This window comes from Marmota monax, unplaced genomic scaffold, assembly GCF_021218885.2.
Source record: "Marmota monax isolate L192 unplaced genomic scaffold, Marmota_monax_Labrador192_F-V1.1 WCK01_AAM20220418_F8-fsc00052, whole genome shotgun sequence".
Lineage (NCBI taxonomy): Eukaryota > Metazoa > Chordata > Mammalia > Rodentia > Sciuridae > Marmota > Marmota monax.
The window spans coordinates 6,833,141-6,855,164 of record NW_026693473.1 but is presented as its reverse complement, the minus strand read 5'-3'; the positions used below and the strand labels follow the sequence as shown (position 1 = coordinate 6,855,164).

At 37.9% G+C, this 22,024-nt stretch overlaps 1 protein-coding gene across 6 annotated transcripts in view; it reads right to left on the bottom strand.

Annotated features, from left to right (window-relative positions):
• Iqcg (IQ motif containing G) overlaps nucleotides 1–22,024 on the bottom strand; it is a 50,243-nt gene that overhangs the window by 20,816 nt on the left and 7,403 nt on the right. For 5 of the 6 annotated variants that reach the window (XM_046458103.2, XM_046458104.2, XM_046458101.2 and 2 more), the window contains 3 exons: nucleotides 20,617–20,825; nucleotides 8,824–8,952; nucleotides 2,086–2,167 (listed from right to left, as the gene is read on the bottom strand). In XM_046458103.2, coding sequence (XP_046314059.1) covers nucleotides 2,086–2,167; nucleotides 8,824–8,952; nucleotides 20,617–20,825 — 420 coding nt within the window. The remainder of the gene's footprint in view (nucleotides 1–2,085; nucleotides 2,168–8,823; nucleotides 8,953–20,616; nucleotides 20,826–22,024) is intronic. The other variant, XM_058583538.1, reaches the window with a different exon arrangement.

Genomic DNA, 22,024 nt, shown 5'->3' with positions numbered 1-22,024 from the left:
ACACATGCTAGGCAAGTGCTCTATCACTGAACCACATACCCCAAAACATTCTTTCCCTCTCTTTTGATAAACAGAAATTTTTAATTTTTTTTTAGTTGTAATTGGACACAATACCTTTATTTTATTTATTTATTTTTATGTGGTGCTGAGAATCGAACCCAGGCCCTCGCACATCGAGGCGAGCACTCTGCTGCTGAGCCACAACCCCAGTCCAGAAGTTTTTAATTTTTAATGTAGCCAAATTTACCAACCTTTTTCCTTTATAATATGTACCACTGGTGGCCTGTTTAAGAAATCTTTCCCTATCCAAAGTCAAGATGGTAGTCTTCTATAATATCTAGAAATTTTATGCTTTAGCCTCTCACATTTAGATTTATACTGTAATGGTTAATTTGAATTGTCAATTTGGTTGGATTAAGAGATGGTGAAGAACAAGGAAGCAGCAGTAGATGCAAGTTCAATTCTTCTTGAATGGGTTTTCCTGATTGTGGCTGTTATTGTCTGAGGATATCAGACTCTCACTCCTTCACTCTTCTAAAGCGGACTCTGCCCATGATTCTCCAGGGAGTTTCCAGAAGCCTTCGATCTAGGGCTAGGGTAGCATGGTTGATCCCTCTTGTTTTGAGGCTTCAGCCTCTTGGACTGCGCAGCTACTGGTTCTTCCAGCTCTCCAGCCTACAGACAGCCAGTGTGGACTATCCAGCTTCTGGTTGTAAGCCAATCTAATAAGTCCTCTTTTTTTGTAATCATACTTCCTGTTGATTCTGTTCCTCTAGAGAACCCTGACTAATACATATACTGATATGGAATTGATTTTTGTGTATGGTATCAGGTCAGAGGAAAGTCTAATTTATTCCCAGGTATGCAATTTCTTCAGCATTATTTATTAAAAATATTGTCTGTCACTGTACTGTTATACCCTCCTGTCACAAATCTGTCATGGTTTTCTTTATATTCTGTTCCATTGTTCTATTTGTCAATTCTTGCACTGATATATGCTAGGGTTTTTTGTTGTTGTTTTTGTTGTTCTTTTCAGTATATGTGCTGTTTTAATTAGTGCGGCTGTATAATAATTCTAAAAATTTTTTAAAAAGTCCTTCTGCTTGTTCTTCTTCAATACTGTTGACTATTTTTACTCCTAATCATTACTTTTTTCTTTCTTTCTTTTTTTTCACCTCCTTGATACTGAGGATTGAGCCAAAAGGTGCTTTGCCACTGAGATACATCACCAGCCCTTTTAATTTATTTATTTATTTATTTATTAGACAGGTTTTCACTAAGTACTTAGGTCTCCACTACCTTGCTGAGGCTGGTCTTGAACTTGTGACCCTCCTGCTTTAGCCTCCTGAGTTGCTGGGATTATAGGCATGTGTCAACATGCCCAACTCTGGTCTTAGCATATCTATATAAATTTTAGGATCACTTTATCAAGTTTCTAAAAAATAAGATGAAATAATATAAAACCCAGTCAGGATGACAGTAGAGGGGGTAGAGAGAGAAGAGGGGAGGGGAGGGGAGGGGAGGGGGAATAGTAGAGGATAGGAAAGGCAGCAGAATACAACAGACACTAGTATGGCAATATGTAAATCAATGGATATGTAACTGATGTGATTCTGCAATCTGTATACAGGGTAAAAATGGGAGTTCATAACCCACTTGAATCAAAGTGTGAAATATGATATATCAAGAACTATGTAATGTTTTGAACAACCAACAATAAAAATTTAAAAAAAAAGAAAGAAATCTGTAGATTGATTTGGGAAGAATTGATATCTTTTTAATGTTGAGTCTTCCAACCTATAAACATAAAGATTTTTGTTTCAATTGAAACAAGGGCACTGTGCCACTGAGATACATAGCCAGCCCTTTTTAATTTTTATTTTGAGAAAATGTCTTGCTAAATTGCTGAGACTGACCTTGAACCTGCAATCCTCCTGCCTTAACCTCCCAAGTTGCTGGGATTACAGATGTGTGCCACTGCACCCAGCTCCCAAGATATAATCTTTTAATTTCCTGAAAATTGTTTGACACCCTCTCAGATTTTGTTTGCCAGGTAATTTTTGTATTTGTCCAGGTAATCCTTACCTGTACTTCAGCTTGCCGTTCTTTTTTGACATTAATTAGTTGTTTTTGAAGGGATTTTATCTGTTTTCTTCCTTTTTCCTCCCTAGAAGAAATAAGAACATTTTGGGTTTAGGGCAGGGCTTCTCAAACTGTAGTATGTACAAGGATCACCAGGACATTAAAAGCAGAATCTTTAAGTTCCTCCAGAGAGTCTTACTCAGTAGTCCTGAGATGAGGCCTTGGAATTTGCATCCCTAAGGAGTCCAGGCAATGCTACTGGTGCTAGTCCATGGAGCACACTTCTTTTTTAAAAAAATATTTTTTTAGTTGTCAATAGACTTTTTTTTTTTTTTAATTTATATATGGTGCTGAGAGTCAAACCCAGTGCCTCACACATGCTAGGCAAGCGCTCTCCACTGAGCTACAACCCTAGCCATGGAGCACACTTTTGTAACATTTTTTTAAAAGACTATTTTTTTTCATAAATTTGTAGATTTTCTGGCTTATCAGTGCTGTATTTAATATAGTTTCTGCTGAAAAAAATTAAAAACGAAGCGACAATAGAGGATCTCTTCTATTCTGAATATTTTAATTATATATTGTTATCTCAAAATAACCTTAGGAGATAGTCTAACATTATTCCTATCTTTCCTGTGGTAGACACAAAAATGTACCTTGCAGACCTCCAACTATAGGGAGTTTATGTGATCAGGTCCCAGCTTTTTTTTGGTTCCTAGGGTTGAACCCAGGGGTATTTAACCACTGAGCTCTGAAATTCTTCACTGTGTATATTCTAGAGTCACTTCCCATAGAAAGATGCTAAAACAATTACTGAGTGTGGCAGGGATACCAGGGCAGGCCCTTTCCAGAGAGCCAGGACTTGTCTAATGGTTGACTTTGCTCAAGTACTCCTTGATGACCTTGCCAAACACCTTTTGATAGCCCAGGGATCTTTCCCATGCAAATTTTCCTCTCCATCTTTTGGGGTCAGTCTTGCATTGGATCTGAAGGTTCCCCAACCCCCATTTCTCTCACACAGGTGTTTCCCGTGATAACATCTTCGCTTGGATAATCCCATCTTGACCTCTATTTCTCAGGTCACCTGAACTAACACACTTTCCATGGTCACAAAAACAGTAATTAGCAGACATGGTTTAAACTCAGCAGTGTTAAACACCAAACCTGAGAATTTAACTACTTTGTGTGACTGATTCTCAGGTTGTCCTGAGAAACAGAATTCTGCTTCTTTCTAGAAATTCCAGTATTTACGTTTCAAATAAACAAAATAATAAAACAATATAAAAATAAGAAGTCAGGCACAGTGCTGCACACCTGTAATCCCAGTGACTCAGGAGGATGAGGCAGGAGGATTGCAAATTCAAGGTCAGCCTGAGAAATTTAGTGAGGCCCTAGTAACTTAGTGAGCTCAAAATAAAAAATAAAAGTTCTGGGGATGTAGATCAAAGTAAAGTATCCCTGGATTCAATCCCCAGTATAAATAAATAAATAAACAAAAGAATAAAAAAAAAATTATCACTAAACTGCATCTAGGTAAATATTTTTACTCAAGATTTTTTTTGGGGGAATGGGTACTGGGAGAAAACCCAGGAGTGCTCTTCCACTGAGCTATATCTCTATGCCTTTTTTTTTGGTTCCTAGGATTGAACCCAGGGGTGTTTAACCACTGAGCCAGCTCTTTTTTAATATATTTTATTTAGAGACAGGGTCTTGCTGAGTTACTTGGGGCCTTAGTAAATTGCTGCTTTGAACTCTGATCCTCCTGGCTCAGCCTCCTGAGCCACTGGGATTACAGGCATATGCCACCACACCTGGCTTCCCCAGCCCTTTTTTTTTTTTTTTTTTAGTTGAACACAGACAAAATACCTTTGTTTTACTTATTATTTTATGTGGTGTTGAGGATCAAACCCAGTGCCTCACTTTGAAAGGCAAACACTCTACCACTGAGCCACAACCCCAGCCCCTCCCCAGCCCTTTTTAGTAAAATTATTATATTTTATTTTGTGACAGTGTTTTGTTTAAATGCCCAGGCCAGCCTTGACTTTACCATCTTCCTGCCTCAGACTCCTGGGTCACTGGGATTACAGGTATGAACCTTGCACACAACTTTTATTCAAGAAATTTTAGAAAGCATATACTTAACTAGAGTCGTGAGATTGTCATTGTCAAAACAAACTGTATATTAGGTATTTCTCACTTACAGATCAGAAGAAACACATGTGAGATATGCATAGTACTTTATCTCTACTATTAAATTCAACCTCCCAAGGTCAGATTCCTTCATACATACAAATAAATGTCATTTATAGGAGGCTATAAAAGTAATATATGACCATTTTAGAAAACCTAGAAAATGAAAAAAGAAAAGAAAAATTATCCCTAACCCCATTATCTAGGGTAAACTCTGGTTAAAATTTTATGACATTCCTTGCAGTCAATGTACACTATAAGTTTCGTCTTCCAGAACTGAGGATATATTATTTATCCTATTTTTTCGCTTAGCGTAATTATGTGCACTTTCTCTTTTCAATTAATTGAACATGTGTATTTATTTCTGTTCCCCCTTGAAATAATACTGAAATAATAAGAAAGGAATAATAAATGATATAAACATACAAAGAGATCGTAAGAGAAAACAATGCAGATAAAAGAAAATTAACAAGATTATGGCAGATATAAAGCAAAAAAGAAAACAATGAAATATAAATGTGTACAGAATGAGAAATCAAGAAGAAAACTGAATTAAGCTGCAGACCTTAGGAAAGCTCAGCACATAGAGGCACCAGGCATCTTTGAAGGCAGGTAGAGCTTGAGTTCCTTCCCAAGTCCTTGTGGTCATAACTGCCTTTCTTCATCTTACACATAATGTGGGTTTTTTTTTTTTTTTGGCTAGTTTTTGCTTTGTCTCTTGCAAAGGTTGAACCAGAAATTTGGGCAGTGGATGCAGTAGGAGGTGGAGAAGAAGATCATGCTCAAAAGAGGGAAACAGCCAGCCATGGTGGCATGCTGGTGGATTCCAGCAGCTTTGAAGGCTGAGGCAGGAAGATTGAAAGCAACTAGAGATATGAAAAAATGTGCTTTATATGTGTAATATGAATTGTAATACATTCCACTGTCATATATAAATTTTAAAAATTAATTAAAAAAAAGAAGAAGAAATAAATAAGGGCTGGCAATATGGTTCAGTGGTTAGGCATCCCTAGGTTCAATCCCCAGTACTCAAAAGAAAAATAAATAAAAAATAAATAAAATTAGGGAAACAAAAAAATTCTACTTATTGTATAGTGAGTTTCCCCAATCTCCTTCCCTGGCCAGCTCCCAAACACATGGTAGTCAGAGATCAAATACAGTGAATAACCATTACTTTTTCACTGCTTCTTGACCCACCAGGGGAAAAGATCTATAGATTCACCCAGCCCATTATATAAGGAATTACTGTTTACATGTATAGAACATCCAATCAGCTTCTCAGTGCTTCACTCTTAAATACAAAAGGACCAAGTATTTAAAAAATTACTCTAACATTAAAGACAGAGTCTAAAACAAACTTGAGGAGAAAAGCAATTTAGAGAAAAGACAGACAATACAAGGAAGATAAAACTTAAAAAAAAATAATAAGACAAGGAGCTGGGGGTTCGGTGGTAGGATGTTTGCCTTAGCATGCATGAGGCCCTGGGTTAATCCCCAGCAACAAAGGATGCTATGAAAAAAATGAAAGACTTAAAGAGAATAAGAAAGAGTTCTTGAATTACACATGTTAGCATGAAATCTTTAAAAATTAAATAAAAGGATAGGAAAATCAAGTTAAGGAAATCTGAGATTAAAACAAAACCCATACTGATGGTCAATGAACAAAAAGGATAAACTTATTTTACTTGTTTATTACCCAATCTGATATACTGTTATAGCAACACAAAATGGACTAAGATAAGGTCATAGGGCAACTCTCTGCTCAACTTTTCTGTAAATCTAAAATTGCTCTAACAATAAAGGCTAATAATTTAAAAGAAGCATTTCCTAAATACAACTTACTTAGTACTATCAAAGAACAAAATTTCAACAAATTTAGTTTAAAGATCTAATTAGTTTTCATTAGCAATTCATGAATTGGGCAGCATCCCATCTATGAAACAGAAAGGCATTCCAATGAGCTGAGCAGAGGAGGTAGGTTTTATTTATTTATTCATTAGCATTTGTTAGCATTTAATGAACCTCCAGAGCTCTGTGTGGCTTCAGGCCACCAGGACACAGGTATCGCCAACACCCTTAATCATCTCCTCAGTTCTGTTGATGAATTTGGCCTTCACCATGACAGGCTGCTTTGGAAATTCCCCGCCCCCCCCCCCCAAAAAAATGAGGTAGGTTTTAGGCAGAAAAGTACTGAAGAAGCAGAAACAGTGGGGGGGGGGGAGCAGATTATCATTTAAAGTTACTTTTCTTACAGGGTTAAAGCAGAGGAAACTTTTTTTTTATCATGCCAGCGCCTGTTGATAAATCCCCTCTAATTGGTTGCTGTGAATTTGCTAGTTTTTGGAAAATTGGACTGTTTTAAAATACAGTTTAATCATGTGGCAGCTAGTGAAAGCACTACATTCTGGTTTGGTATGATCTATTGGGAGTAGTACAGGAACTCAGTCTTAATCAGTGACCTCCCATAAATTTTATCGTACTTAACAGTACCTACTTTGTGGTCAGCTTCCTGACACAAGATGGGAACAGTCCTTGTGTGGATTGCCAGTAATAAATGTTAAGTCTATAATAGCAGTTATTATTGTTATTAGGCAACTACTAGTGCTAGCAACTATCTTTTACATGTATTAATTAGTCTAGTGTTCATAATAACTCCAATATAGCTGGGGATGTAGCTTGCTTACCATGTGTGAGGCCCTGGGTTCAATCTCTAGTACCACAAAACAAAACCAAAATAAAACGTAATAATTCTAGTGCAGAGTTTATTAGCAATATTAAGGAAAGATAGAAAAGGGAAAACAATTCCACCTATCCAGACAAGATAACCACTTTTTTTATTCTAAATACTGTTACCCCTTCATATCTGTGAGTTCCACATCCATGGATTCAACCAACCATGGACCAAACATATTTGAGGCCAGGTATGGTAGTACAGATCTATAATCCTAATAACTTGGGAGGCTGGGGCAGAAGGATCACAGGTTCAAGGCCAGCCTCAGCAATTTATTGAGACCTTGTGTCAAAATAAAAAATAAAAAGGTCTGGGGATGTAACTCAGTTGTAAAATGCCCCTGGGTTCAATCCTCAGTACCAAATGGGGGGTGCAATATTGAGTATGTACAAACTTTTTTTGTCTTTATTCCCTAAATAATATAATAACTAGGTATATAACATTTATTTTATATTAGTTCTAATAAGTAATTTAGAGATGATCAAAATACATGAGAGAATGTGCATTGGACAGTTTTGATATGCACTTGGAGTCCTGGAAGCGAGCCCTTGTAGATACTGAGGTATATGGACTCATGGAGAATTTTATTATATTCCCAAAGAACTTAAATGTGTTGATTTTCTTTTCTTTTTTTTTTTTTTGGAGACAGATGCTAGGAATTGAGCCAAAGGCATCAACACATGCTAAATATGTGCTCTACATATTATACCCCCAGCCTTGAGTGGAATATTCTTAAAACATAAAAATCTTTGGTACAAGTTGAAAGTTTCTTTAGAAGAAAACTTCTCTTGGTATGCAATTTTTTGTTTGTTTTCTGGTGCTTGGGATAAAACCCACGGCTGTGCACATGTTAGTCAACTGCTCTATCATGGAGCTATACCGTAGCACCAGCATGAACTTGTTATATATATATCTTTTTTTTTTTTTTTTTTTGAGAGATATATTTATTTTTTAGTTCTCGGCGGACACAACATCTTTGTTTGTATGTGGTGCTGAGGATCGAACCCGGGCCGCATGCATGCCAGGCGAGAGCGCTACTGCTTGAGCCACATCCCCAGCCCAAAATATTTATTTTTTAGTTGTAGGTGGGCACAATATCTTTACTTCATTTCTATATGGTGCTGAGGATTGAACCCCGTGCCTCACGTGTGCTAGGCAAGTGTTCTACCTCTGAGCCACAACCCCAGCCATGAACTTGTTATTAATCAAAGATTTTTCACTGAACTCAGTCTCAGGCACAGTGCACACTCAGGTATAGTGACACATATTTGTGATTTCAGTGGATCGGGAGGCTGAAACAAGAGAATTTCAAGTTTGAGGCTAGCCTGGGCAATTTAGTAAGACCCTGTCTGAAAATAAAAAGTAAGGGGCTGAAGATGTAGCTCAGTTGTAGAAACCCCTGGATTTAATAAAAATAAAGGATTGAGAATGTAGTTCGGTGCTGGAGCACTCCCAGTTTCCATCACAAAAGAGAGAGAGAGAGATATTACTATAGAAAGAAGAACAACCTTGATTTATCATAGATTCAGATAACTAAGGCCCGCAAGAAATCTGAGTTATTGACTCAGATTAGCTAAGAATAGAACCCAAATTTATCACTTTCAGTTACTCAGTTATATCTTCCCTGGAAAGGACATACTTGTTTTGTTTTAAAGTGGGGCTTGGTGGACACATCTGCAGTCCCAGCTATTCAGGAGGATGAGGCAGGACTACTACTTGAACACAGGCATTTGAGACCAGGCAATCTGCACAACATAGCAAAAGCCCATATAAAAAATTTAAAAATAAAGTCAAAGCAAAGAAACATAACATTACTTCACCTGGCAATGATATCATAGAAATGCATTTTTTTCCCCCTTTCTTTGTTTAAGGTTTGCAGGAGAGTTGTGAAAGTGCCTGAATCTTGTAACTCCCGCATAGTATTTTCAATCACATCACTGAAAAACATCCTTAAAGAGAAACAGAAAAATGTTAATCAGATATATTTCCTTACCTTCACAAAGGGCTGTAGAAATCAAGTTTAAAGCCAGAAAGAACATCCTAAATTGGGATTATCCCAGGAATGTGATAATAGTTTAGCACTAGAGAGTTTATTAATAGAATACACCAGATTACTAAAGACTAAAGGAGAAAAATCATAAAATCATCTCAATAGTTGTAGAAAAGGCATCTAACAAAATTCAATACCCACTCATGATTTTAAAAGAAACACAAAAACAATAAACTCAGGAGGGTACAGTGGTGAATGCCTGTAATCCCAGTTACTCAGTAGGCTTCGACAGGAAGATTCCAAGTTTAAAGTCAGCCTCTGCAATATAGCAAGACCCTATCTCAAAATAAATAAAAAGAGGGGCTGGGGTTATGGGTCAGTGGTAGAGTGTTCGCCTACCACATTCGAGGCCCTGGGTTCAATCCTCAGCATCTTAAATAAATAAATAAATAAATAAATGTATTGTGTCCAACTACAACTAAAAAAATAAATATTTTTAAAAATAAATAAATAAATAAAAAGATCTGGGGATGTAGCTCAGAGACTGAACTCTTGGGTTCAGTCACTAGTATAGCAAATAAAACAAAAACAAGAAACTCCACAAATTGTAAACAAATGATAACTTCCTTAACTTGAAAATGTTTACATACCAAGCACCAACAACAAATGTTGAATCAACTGTATGATGCCATGTGCATAACATTTTAAACATGTGAAACTACTTGTATTGTTTAAAGAAAACACACGCATGCATACTAAAACTGTCATAACATGCTAGAAAATAATAAACACTGAAAAAGTAGGAGGACTGAGATTGGAAGTTTTTATTGCACCTAAAATATGTTTCTTAAAAATACCAAAGCAAGGGCTGGGATTGTTGCTCAGTGCAACTTGCCTAACATGTGTGAGGCCCTGGGTTGAATCCCCAGCACCACATAAAACTAAATAAACAAAATAAAGGCATTGTGTCCACTACAACTAAAAATATTTCTTTTAAAAAAAAATACCAAAGCAAACATGCTAAAATGTTAACATTTAGTGGTTCCATACATAAAAACAGTTAATTTAATATTTTTTAAAGAGCTAATTAAACCCTCACACTTTAGAGATGAGTAAACCTAGGTTCAGGAAGCTTAAGTGACTTGTCCAAGGTCACATAACTAGCTCGAAAAAGATACAGCACCATATAACTTAAGTTTCTAGTCTCCTAGTTCCCTGCTCTTTATAATATTCTTCTAAGTGGGAATTTTTTTCTTTTTTTTTTTACTATTAGTTGTTCAAAACATTACAAAGCTCTTGACATATCATATTTCATACATTTGATTCAAGTGGGTTATGAACTCCCATTTTTACCCCATATACAGATTGCAGAATCACATCGTTTACACATCCACGTTTTTACATACTGCCATACTAGTGTCTATTGTATTCTGCTGCCTTTCCTATCCTCTACTATCCCCCCTCCCCTCCCCTCCCATCTTCTCTCTCTACCCCATCTACTGTAATTCATTTCTCTTGTTTTTTTTTTCCCTTTCACCTCACTTCCTCTTATATGTAATTTTGTATAACAATGAGGGTACGTCTCTCCTTCCATTTCCATGCAATTTCCCTTCTCTCTCCCTTTCCCTCCCAGTGTGGGAATTTTTAAAACCGCTATTAGGGCTGCTGTAGCTCAGTTATAGAGCACTTGCCTAGCAAATGGGCACTGGGTTCAATTCCCAGTACTTTAAAAAGAGAAAGAGAGAAATAAAAACTCCTATTTATTGTTTTCATACTGAGTTGGCTGGAACTATACTTACTACTTGATTAACAATAGTTCACACAAAAAGATTAAATTGCTACATTAATAAAAATTATTCCCAGTACTACATGCCCCCCAAAAGAAAAGAACTATACAGAAGAAACTAAAACATAAGAATCTGAGCAATAAGAACTTATCTCTTATGTAATAGGTTAAGATAAAACAATTAAAAATTCTTATTTTGATATGATAAAATTATAAGGCATAAAAACACTAGAACAAGGAAAGTATATAGAAACTTGCTACAAATTCCCATTTGAAATTCATAAACTACTATGCCGCAGTCTGGCTGGGCACAATCAGGAGCCACTTGTCAAAAGAAACTAACTTTATTTTTAGAACCACACACGACAAACAAAATAGTCTCTCAGGAAAAACCCTCAGAGCCTCAACTGCCACCACCGGCTTTCCCCAAGCCTCTCTCTCCCACACAAGCTTCTCTCCACCTCCCACAATCCTCCTGCTCTTGAGGCCGATTGGCTGGGTCACGTGGGCGGAGCCAAAAAAGTCCCCCAATGAGCAGCTCCGTGGTCTGAAAGGGCAGGGAAACAGTCCAATGAGCATCACCGCAGAGGAGCCAATCAGCTAGATGTTGCTGGGGCCGCTGTGAGCCAATCATCAGCCAGCAGCTGGAAGTTTGCTGGCAGCTGGAAGTTTGCTGGGGCCCCTTTGGCTGTGGCTCTCAACATCTCCCCCTCTCTGTTTAAACAACAAGCATGTGGCTTAGGGACCGTGCCTGTTAGGCAGTCCAATTCAACATATGGTCCTTACCCGTCATCGGATGAACTGACCTCTAGGCGTCAGCCTCCTGTCTTAGGTTGGTACCACTGCAATTGGATCATACCCGTCACTGACTACCGGTCCAGCATACAGCCATACTTGTGGATAGGCCTTTGCACCTGTGGGGGGGTGAGGTTCTTTGCCTCACCTCTGTTGGCCCCCAAATTTTAGACCATCACTAGTAGAGGAGGATGCAAAATGCCATGACATTAAGCCAATTGAGGGCTCCTTTGAAAAATTGTACCACTGGTGACACCATCAGCAAAAATACTCCAGCACTACCACAATTCGCTGTACCAACAGATAGTTCACAATGCATACAGGTGAGCTCACAATGTGTCCAGGCAAGTTCTGCAAGCAGTTCAGTGATGGCTATTGTAGAAGCTGTAGATTGGTTTTATCTTTCACTTCACCAGCACTGGGATGAAGATAGGAATTCTGGCAATAATGGCTAAAGAAAAAATTATGTAACACTACAGAAGGCACTAAAAGAAAACAATTTTCTTAACAATTTACATTATCTTTAAGAGAATTATTAAATATAATGAAAAGGAAAGGTAAAAGTAAACAAACAGATCTGTTAACCTTCTTTTTTGTTTACATATTAAAACAATCCTCAACAGTTGTTTACCCAATTTAAATTAAACCATATAAATCACGTGAAAAAAAAATATTTGGATCCATTTTATCATGAGCGCTCATCATATATGATATATGGACATACGTACATTCAAACATATAACACAAAACACAAGTGTGCACACATAATATAATACATACAACACATAACATTATAGTAAAGGCCTTATAACTTTTTACAGGTGAAATCTCCATTGCAATGTTTAAAAACTCTATAGTCAAAAAATAGAACTGATCAGCAAAACATTAACCTAGGTCTGTATGAGCTCAAAAAACAAAATAGAACTTCATGATATGGCAAAGGGCAATAATAAAATAGATATTGAAAAAAGCATCCTGGTTCTGTTGCAGATGTAAGAATAGCCAAACTGGAGTTTTGGATATCAGTTGTTATGGATTTGAGCCAAATCATCTTCTTTTTGGTCTGTAGAAATCGCTTTAGTTAATCTTTCTGGAATCCAAATCGGCTGCTGTTCTCCCTGTGGAAACACATAAACAGACCCCCGACTCCAGACAATCACTGGGTCAGGACCTTGGTTAATCTCTCTGGAATCCAAATCGGCTGCTGTTCTCCCTGTGGAAACACACAAACAGACCCCCGACTCCAGACAATTACTGGGTCAGGACCTTTCCATTGTCCTGTTAGAATATCCTTCCAAAGTACCTTGGGCTTATGTACATTTTTTGGACACATATGCCTTTCCGCAGCACTAAGTCCTGATGAATCCAAATTTAAAAAGTTTAGAGTAAAAAGGGTTATTTTAAGTTTATCTTTGGGGAATATATACCCCTTCCCAATTCCTTCTTTTTGCTTTAATAAGTACATTTTAATAGTTTGATGAGCTCTTTCAACTATGCCTTGTCCCTGTGGATTGTATGGGATTCCTGTTATATGAGTAATGCCAAATGTTGAGCAAAATTGTTTAAAAGAGGTAGAAGTATAACCAGGGGCATTATCTGTTTTTAACTGTTTTGGAACACCCACAGTGGCAAAATTTTGTAAGCAATGAGCTATAACATCTTTAGTTTTTTCTCCGGCATGAAGGGAGCCCATCAAAAATCCAGAAGAAGTATCAACTGTAACATGCAAATATTTTAATTTTCCAAATTCTGGCAAGTGTGTGACGTCCATCTGCCAAATATGGTTAGGTATCAATCCTCTAGGATTGACTCCAAGATTAACTTGTGGTAAAAAGGTCACACAATTTTGACATTGTTTTATTATTTGTCTAGCTTGTTCGTTAGTTATTTTAAAACGCTTTTGTAAAGTATTAGCATTGACATGGAACTTTTTATGAAAATTTATAGCTTCTTCTAGTGTAGAGAAAATATGTATGTCATGTGTAGTTTTATCTGCTAAATCATTGCCCAAACTAAGGGCTCCAGGCAATCCTGTATGTGCCCTGATATGTCCTATAAAGAATGGATCTTTTCTGTCCCAGATTAGACTTTGTATAGTGGAAAGCAAAGAGAAAACAGTAGAAGAAGGGGAAATCCTACCAGCATCTTCAAGAGATACTATAGCATTAACTACATACTGACTATCAGAAAATAAATTAAATACAGAATCTTTAAACATCACAAAAGCTTGTAAAACTGCATTAAGCTCTACCTTTTGAGCTGATTGTTTGGGTACTAAAAATGTAAAAGTTTGATCAGGGGTAACTACTGCTGCTGTACCATTATTTGACCCATCAGTGAATATATTTGGAGCATTTATGATAGGTGTTTTTCTTGTCATTTTTGGAAAAATTACAGGATGCAATGACCAAAAAGACAATAAAGGATTAGATGGTAAGTGGTTATCAAATGAAACATTAGATTTACACATGATTATTGCCCAAGTATTTAACTCATTAGCTAACTCATCAATTTGATTCATAGTATATGGAGTAATAATTTTATTGGGAGAAATTCCAAACACTCCCTTTGCTGCTTTTATTCCTTTGAGTATTAATTGTCCTACAGCCTCAGGATACCTAGTAAGAATAGTATTAGGAGAATAAGATAAATGTATCCATAATAATGGACCTTCTTGCCAAAATACTCCTGTAGGAATATTTTTTGTTGGTAGTACAATAAATAATAAAGGCAAACTTATATCAATTCTATCCAAATGCATATTTTCCATATATGTTTCAATGATTTTTAATGCCTTTCTTGCTTCAGGCGTTAACATTCGGGGTGAATTTGGATCTGATGGACCTTTTAGGATATCAAATAAAGGTCCCAACTCTCCTGTTGGTATACCTAAATAAGGCCTTATCCAATTTATGTCTCCTAATAACTTTTGAAAGTCATTAAGTGATTTGAGTTGATCTACTCGTATTTGAATTTTTGGTGGACGGACCATGGTTGAGGATAATAGAACTCCTAAATAATTAATTGGAAAATTTAATTGTACTTTATCTATTGCTATCTCTAGATTATAATTTTTTAATAAGTTTGTAAGTGTGGCATAACATTCTAGCAATGTGTTTTTATCTTTGTGTGCTAATAATACATCATCCATATAGTGAAATATTTGTAGTTCAGGATTTTGATTTCTAAGTGGCTGGATTACTTTGTTAACATAAATTTGACACATAGGGCTGGGGATGTGGCTCAAGCGGTAGCGCGCTCGCCTGGGATGCGTGCGGCCCGGGTTCGATCCTCAGCACCACATACAAACAAAGATGTTGTGTCCACCGAAAAAACTAAAAAAAAAAAAAAAGTAAATATTAAAAATTAAAAAAAATTCTCTCTCTCTTAAAAAAAAAAAAAAAAAAAAAAAAAAAAAAAAAGAATGCGACCACCTCTAGGATAGGATAGGGTCAGAACCCTTCTGCCCTCAAGGACAGCTCTTGTCTTCCATTACTGCCTGTAGGATGGGTGTAGATGTAAATTCTCCCAACCCTGCTGACCTTTACCCTGATTGGTTCCTGTGCATTATATTAGCTGTGTGTGTTTTCTCAATAAACGAGATCCTGCTTTGAAAAAAAAAAAAAAAAAAAAAAAAAAAAAAAATAAATTTGACACATAGTTGGGCTGTTAGCCATCCCTTGAGGGAGTACTTTCCATTCATACCTCTGATCAGGACCTTCATGATTCAGTGCAGGGATAGTAAATGCAAAACGTGGACTATCCTCAGGATGAATTGGAATTGAAAAAAAACAATCTTTAATATCTATAACTAAAACATACCAGGTTTTTGGCAAAGCAGACAACTGAGGAATCCCTGATTGAGCAGGTCCCATAATAACCATCTCATTATTAATGGCTCTTAAATCTTGCAATAATCTCCATTTACCAGATTTCTTTTTGATGACAAAAATGGGAGTATTATGGGGAGATACAGAAGGTTGTATATGTCCTTCTGCTAATTGTTGTTTGACCAGGTCATGGGCTGCTTGTATCTTTTCTTTAGTCAGGGGCCACTGAGGAACCCATACTGGTCTTTCTGATTTCCAAGTAATTTTTATTGTCTCAGTGGCCCTTTCTGAAAATCCAACCCATGTCTGTCTCTCCCTTGATCTATTTGTATTGGTGCTGCTATACCTTGTTCTTGTTTTTCTAATCTTTTTCCTTTCCTAAAACCTTGTCTAGTCATAATAGTGGGTGCATTTTGGTTGATGTTATTTGTTACTGTCAAACCTATTTGATCTAGGACATCTCGTCCCCATAAATTTACGGGAAGATGATCCAATACATATGGCTGTATAGTTCCTTCACATCCTTCAGGATCCTTCCAATCTAATACCATTGCACTTCTATGGGGATTAGTCGCCACTCCTAGGCCTCGAAGCGTTTGAGTGGCTTGTTGTAATGGCCAATGTTTTGGCCATTCTTGATGAGAGATGATGCTAAGGTCTGCACCTGTATCCAGTAGCCCATTAAATTCATGTCCTTGAATATTTAGTTTTAGCATGGGGCGAGAATCTAAATTTAAAGAAAGCATAGCCCAATCTACACCTGTGGAGCCTAATCCCTTGGAACCTCTTTCTACAGTACGACTGGAAAATTTATCATGTAGGCTGGGTATTATTAGTAACTGTGCTATTCTATCTCCTGGTGAAATTACTGATATACCCTTTGGAGAACTGGCTATAATTTTTATTTCACCTTCATAATCGGGATCAATTACCCCAGGACTTATCATAAGTCCTTTTAGAGTAGAAGAGCTGCGTCCCAATAATAAGCCTACTGTTCCTTTGGGAAGAGGTCCTTTCACCCCTGTGGGAATGATTTGAACTCCCATCTCTGGAGTTAGTACTGCTCTGGCGGAGGCGCAGATGTCCAACCCTGCGCTCCCTCTGGTTTGTCTGATGAGGGATCTGATGGACAATGTGTCCTGGGCACTACCCTGATGGGGTTGCTGGGTTCCTCCAGTGCTCCGTATATTTGTGGTTTTGGGCCCCGGAGCATTGGGCCCTCCTGTCTGTTTTTTGGCAATGGAGCCCGATGCCTTTCTCCACGATATCGTGGATAAACACCTGGTCCTTGTTCGTTTTTTGATAATGGAGTACCCTCTATGGTGGTTTGAGAACGGCATTCATTAGCCCAATGTCTCCCTCTACGGCATCGTGGGCAAATACCTGGTATTCTACTCCTTTGATACCTAGTTTTGTTAAACCCTCCTCCAATGGGGCAATTCCTTTTAAAATGTCCTGTTTGTTCACAATTGTAGCATGTTCTTGGCCTGGCATCTAAAGCCTGTTTTACTGCAGCTGCCACAATTTGCCCTTGTTCATTAATGTCTCTGGCATCTAAAGCCTGTTTTACTGCAGCTGCCACGACTTGCTCTTGTTCATTAATGTCTCTACATAATTTAATATATGTGTTTAAATCTTCATGTTTCCATGGTCTAATGATATCTCTGCACCAACGATTCGCTTGCTCATAAGCCAGGTGTTTTAGTAATGGCATTGCTTGTTCTGTATTCCCAAAAACTCTGGTAGCTGTTTGAATAAGCCTATCTACAAATTCAGCATAAGGTTCATTAGCTCCTTGTATTACCTTAGATAATTGACCTTGTAAACCTCCATGTCCTTGTAAAGTCTTCCATGCCTTAATTGCATCTGCAGCAATTTGTGCGTATACGCCAGGATCATATGCAATTTGTTGCTGCTGATCCTCATAAGGTCCCTTTCCTAACAACATATCTAGATTTCTCTGAGGATAACCAGCTGCTGCATTTCACCTAGCCGTCTCCTTGCAAAATTCCTCATTGGCAACCTTCCATAACAGGTATTGTCCTCCATTTAGCACAGCTTTACACATATTAGCCCAATCTGCTGGCGTCATGTTCAAGTTGTTAATGGATTCGACCAAGCTTACAGTGAAGGGTGCTTGAGGACCATAGGTTGTTACAGCCTCTTTTAGCTGCTTCACTGTTTTGAAATTTAAAACTTGGTAAAATCGCTGCCCTCCTGCCTCAAATACAGGGCATGTTAATATTTGAGACCTTGTCTCAGGATCCCAACTATCAACTGCGGGGGTTGGGGGCCTCCCAGCATATGGAGGTGGCGCTGTTGGTTGGACACTTACGCCCTCTGGTGATAGAAAGGTGTTAGTAGCAGTCTCCTGTAGAGGTGGTGCTGTTGGTTGGACACTTACACCCTCTGGTGATAGAAAGGTGTTAGTAGCAGTCTCCTGTTGTAACTTTCCCCCTGATGGCTTTTTCTGTTTTACACTTTCTTTCTCTGTCTGACTAGCTTGAGAGGCCTTCTCTTTTACTTGAATCTTTTCCTCTGTCTGACTAACTTGAGAGACCTTCTCTTTTACTTGAATCATTATGTCTTCTCCTTCCTCTACCATTGTCTGAACTGAAGGCTTTGGACGAAGCAAACAAGATATGAACGTCCACAATGGCAATGTGCCAACTGGCAGAGTCCCTGGGCTTTTCTTTTCTATTCTTTTTAAATCTTCACCATGATGGTTCCATTGTGATATATTTAACAACTCCTCCTTAAAAAGCCATGGGCTACATTTCTGTATTGTATCAACGTACGCCCTGACTGCTCTTGATTTTACTGGGATGCCTCCTTCCTCTAACAATTTACTTAACACTCTTTCAGTTTGTTTTTTACTAATTTCTGATCCCATATTTCTACTATAATACAACCCAACAAGATGACGCCAAACAAAACCGAGACAGAATGAAATAAAAAGGGAACAACAAAAAGTCATTATAGCCTTTCTATCCTCCTGACATGGGCATCCGTCCTTTCTCCCTATCTGTTCCTCAGACGTAAATAGTTTTTCCTCAGATGTGAGCGGTTTTACTTCCGTCTCACTCATCTCCAGGGACAGGCAACTTAAAACAAAAGTGAAGCAAAATAAAAGAGGAATCTTAAAATGGCTACCCATCCTCTCGCCCTGCCCTCAGGGGCGAGCAGTTTCACTTACCCTCAGTCGCTCCCCGTGCGAGCCACCAAATGCCGCAGTCTGGCTGGGCACAATCAGGAGCCACTTGTCAAAAGAAACTAACTTTATTTTTAGAACCACACACGACAAACAAAATAGTCTCTCAGGAAAAACCCTCAGAGCCTCAACTGCCACCACCGGCTTTCCCCAAGCCTCTCTCTCCCACACAAGCTTCTCTCCACCTCCCACAATCCTCCTGCTCTTGAGGCCGATTGGCTGGGTCACGTGGGCGGAGCCAAAAAAGTCCCCCAATGAGCAGCTCCGTGGTCTGAAAGGGCAGGGAAACAGTCCAATGAGCATCACCGCAGAGGAGCCAATCAGCTAGATGTTGCTGGGGCCGCTGTGAGCCAATCATCAGCCAGCAGCTGGAAGTTTGCTGGCAGCTGGAAGTTTGCTGGGGCCCCTTTGGCTGTGGCTCTCAACACTACTATAGTTTTCATGCCTTTAATATTTGATTTTCACTTTGATTCTAGATAACAGGTAGAGATGTACATTTCATGATTACATATCACTCTAGGTTTCATAATTTAAATTCTTAAGGAATATATATCTAAGACAAATCCCCTAAAAATAATCTGAGACTGGTATTTTTCATCTCTCAGGAAAATACATGAACCATCACAGTAAGAATAAAAAGAACATTAACCAGATTGGGTAGTTCATAAGCAGAATACCTTTTTGTCATATGTGCAAATCTGGGCCAGACTGATTTTTAGCAAGAATCATTACCTTATTTAGATCTAATATAGAAGTTGGAAAACTTTTTCTGCAACAGGAAAAAGAATAAATATTTTTGGCTTTGTTGGCCATAGATCTCTTTTACAACTAGTCAACTTGTGGATTATAGTATGAAAGCAGCCCTTAACACTGCAAACAAATAGGAAATGTTGTATCCCAATAAAACTTCTTAAAAACATACTTCCAAGCTGAATTTAGTTAGTGACTAAATTTACCAATAGTCTTTTACCATACAACGACAACAACAACAATAACAACACTGATTAATAATAGAAATTGAGACTACTTTTAAGAAATCCTCGCTATTCCTGAGGATTTCTTAAAAGTAGTCTCAATTTGTGGTAGTCTCAATTTGTGGTGCATACAGTATCACACATCTGTAATCCCAAAGGCTTGGGAGACTGAGGCAGGAGGATCAAGAGTTCAAAGTTAACCACAGGCCCTAAGCAAAGATCTAAGCAATTTAGCAAGGGCTGGGGATGTGATCAGTGGTTGAATGCCCCTGGGTTCAATCCCTGGTGCCAAAAAAAAAAAAAAAAGAAAAAGAAAAAAAGAAAGAAATCCTCGGGATTAAAACATGATTTTTAGGATTTGCCTACTTTGATAATGGCTATTTCTTATTAATAGATAAAGCATCACAGTAGCTACCAATCTGTACTAGACACTAGGCTAACACCTTTTTTTTGGTGGGGGGCTAGAGGGGATTGAATCCAGGTGTCCTTAACCACTAAGCCACATCCTTAGCCATTTTTGTACTTTATTTTGAGGCAGAGTCTCGCTAAGTTGCTTAGTGCCTCACTAAATTGCTGAAACTGGCTTTGAATTCACGACCCTCCTACCTCAGCCTCCTGAGTCACTGAGATTACAGGCAAGCACCACCAAACTTGGCCAAAGGCCTTATTTTTAATCCTTACATTAATGTTGTAAGGTTGTTACCATTATCCTTTTGGGGGGTTCTGGGCATGGACCCCATGGCCTTGCATATGCTAAGCATGTGCTCTATCACTGAGCAATACCCCCAGCCCTACTGTCATTTTTAAAAATTGGATACAAAGGCTCAATAATTTGCCCAAGATAATACAATCACATGCTTTCAACTGTACTACACTGTCTCCAGGCAGTCTTCAGACAATCCTATTATCAGCAATCACTTCAAATATAATGACAAACTCTAATGCAACATAGCAGTCAACCAGCCTTGTACCCATTCTCTCATCTATGTATAAATGCATCATACATTTCCAAATATGTTCTCCTTACCTATCAATCTGAATTTTCTTCATTATCTCTGTAGACATTATGGACTGCATTGTAGGTTGTTTAAAGACAAGATCCTGCATTCTGTTAAACTCCATGGAAAATTGACCTCCTTGCGGCATTTCTGGCAATGTGGATTTTTCTTTAGTTGAGACTGGAGTAGATATTTTGTTTGTAGAGACCAGCAGAGATTTTTCTAGGCTACTGATATTCTAACAAAATATGAGGTAAAGATAGATTTTTTTTAAATGAAGAGACAATACTCTAAGACGACCTGCCTCTGTCTATAAATATTTTTTAACCTCATTTTCTTCCACTTGTATGCTATCCTCCAAAAAAAATGTTCCCTCTTCTTTAGTCACATCAAGTCCACATATCCTGCTGTTTTGTGTCTTCCTGCTTTCACACAGTATTTGCTGTCATTCCCCACTTACCACCTGGTAAACCACAAGACTCTAATAAAGGTAAAGTTTGGGCCTGGCATGGTGGCGCATACCTGTAATCCCAGTGGCTCCAGAGGCTGAGGTAGGAGGATCTCAAGTTCAAAGCCAGCCTCAGCAAAAGCAAGGTACTAAGCAACTCAGTGAGACCTTGTCTTTAAAAAAAATACAAAACAGAGCTAGGGATGTGGTTCAGTGGCCGAATGCCTGCTGAATTTAATCCCTGGTATCCAAAAAAACGGTAAAGTTTGGGGCTGAAGGTGTAGCTCAGTGGACGAGCATTCCCTTACTATGTGCAAGGCCCTGAATTCAATCTCCCGCATAGACACACACAAAGTTCTTTGTGAAATATGGACTCAGTGAAATGCAGTTGGTCAAGCAGGGATTGAAACTCTGAAACTGTGATCCCAAAATACACTTCCTCCTATAAGTTGTTCTTGTCAGATATTTTGGTCATAGAGACAAAAAGCTGACTAACAGTCATGTACAAAAAAGCCAAACGAATTTATTTTTCAAACTCAAAATCAAATATTAAGGGGCCATAGGAACAGCATGTATTATTTTAATTAATGATTTTTACTTAATCTGTGGCTAAAATCTTGAGCTATTGAGAGTGACCACAAATTTAAACTCTAAACCAGACTTTTCTTTTCTGGCTATATCCCTTACTAAACCATGTTGACCTAATTAAATAGGTAACTATTTCACATCTCTGTGCCTTCATTTCCCATTGGCAAATCGATGATTAATATTTTATATTTTGCCTTATGAGGAAAAGATAAAATGTAATGCTCAGGAGGATTCATTTTTCTGATTTCCCCAACCATTATTTCTCTATTTTTATGCTTGAGCATCTGGAAAAGGACGCAAATATGTCACATGGCCCAATTTACTGATGACTTTTTAGAAGGAGAATTTAAACTAGCTAAATATTCTAGTCCATTCACTATATACATACATATATTTATTTA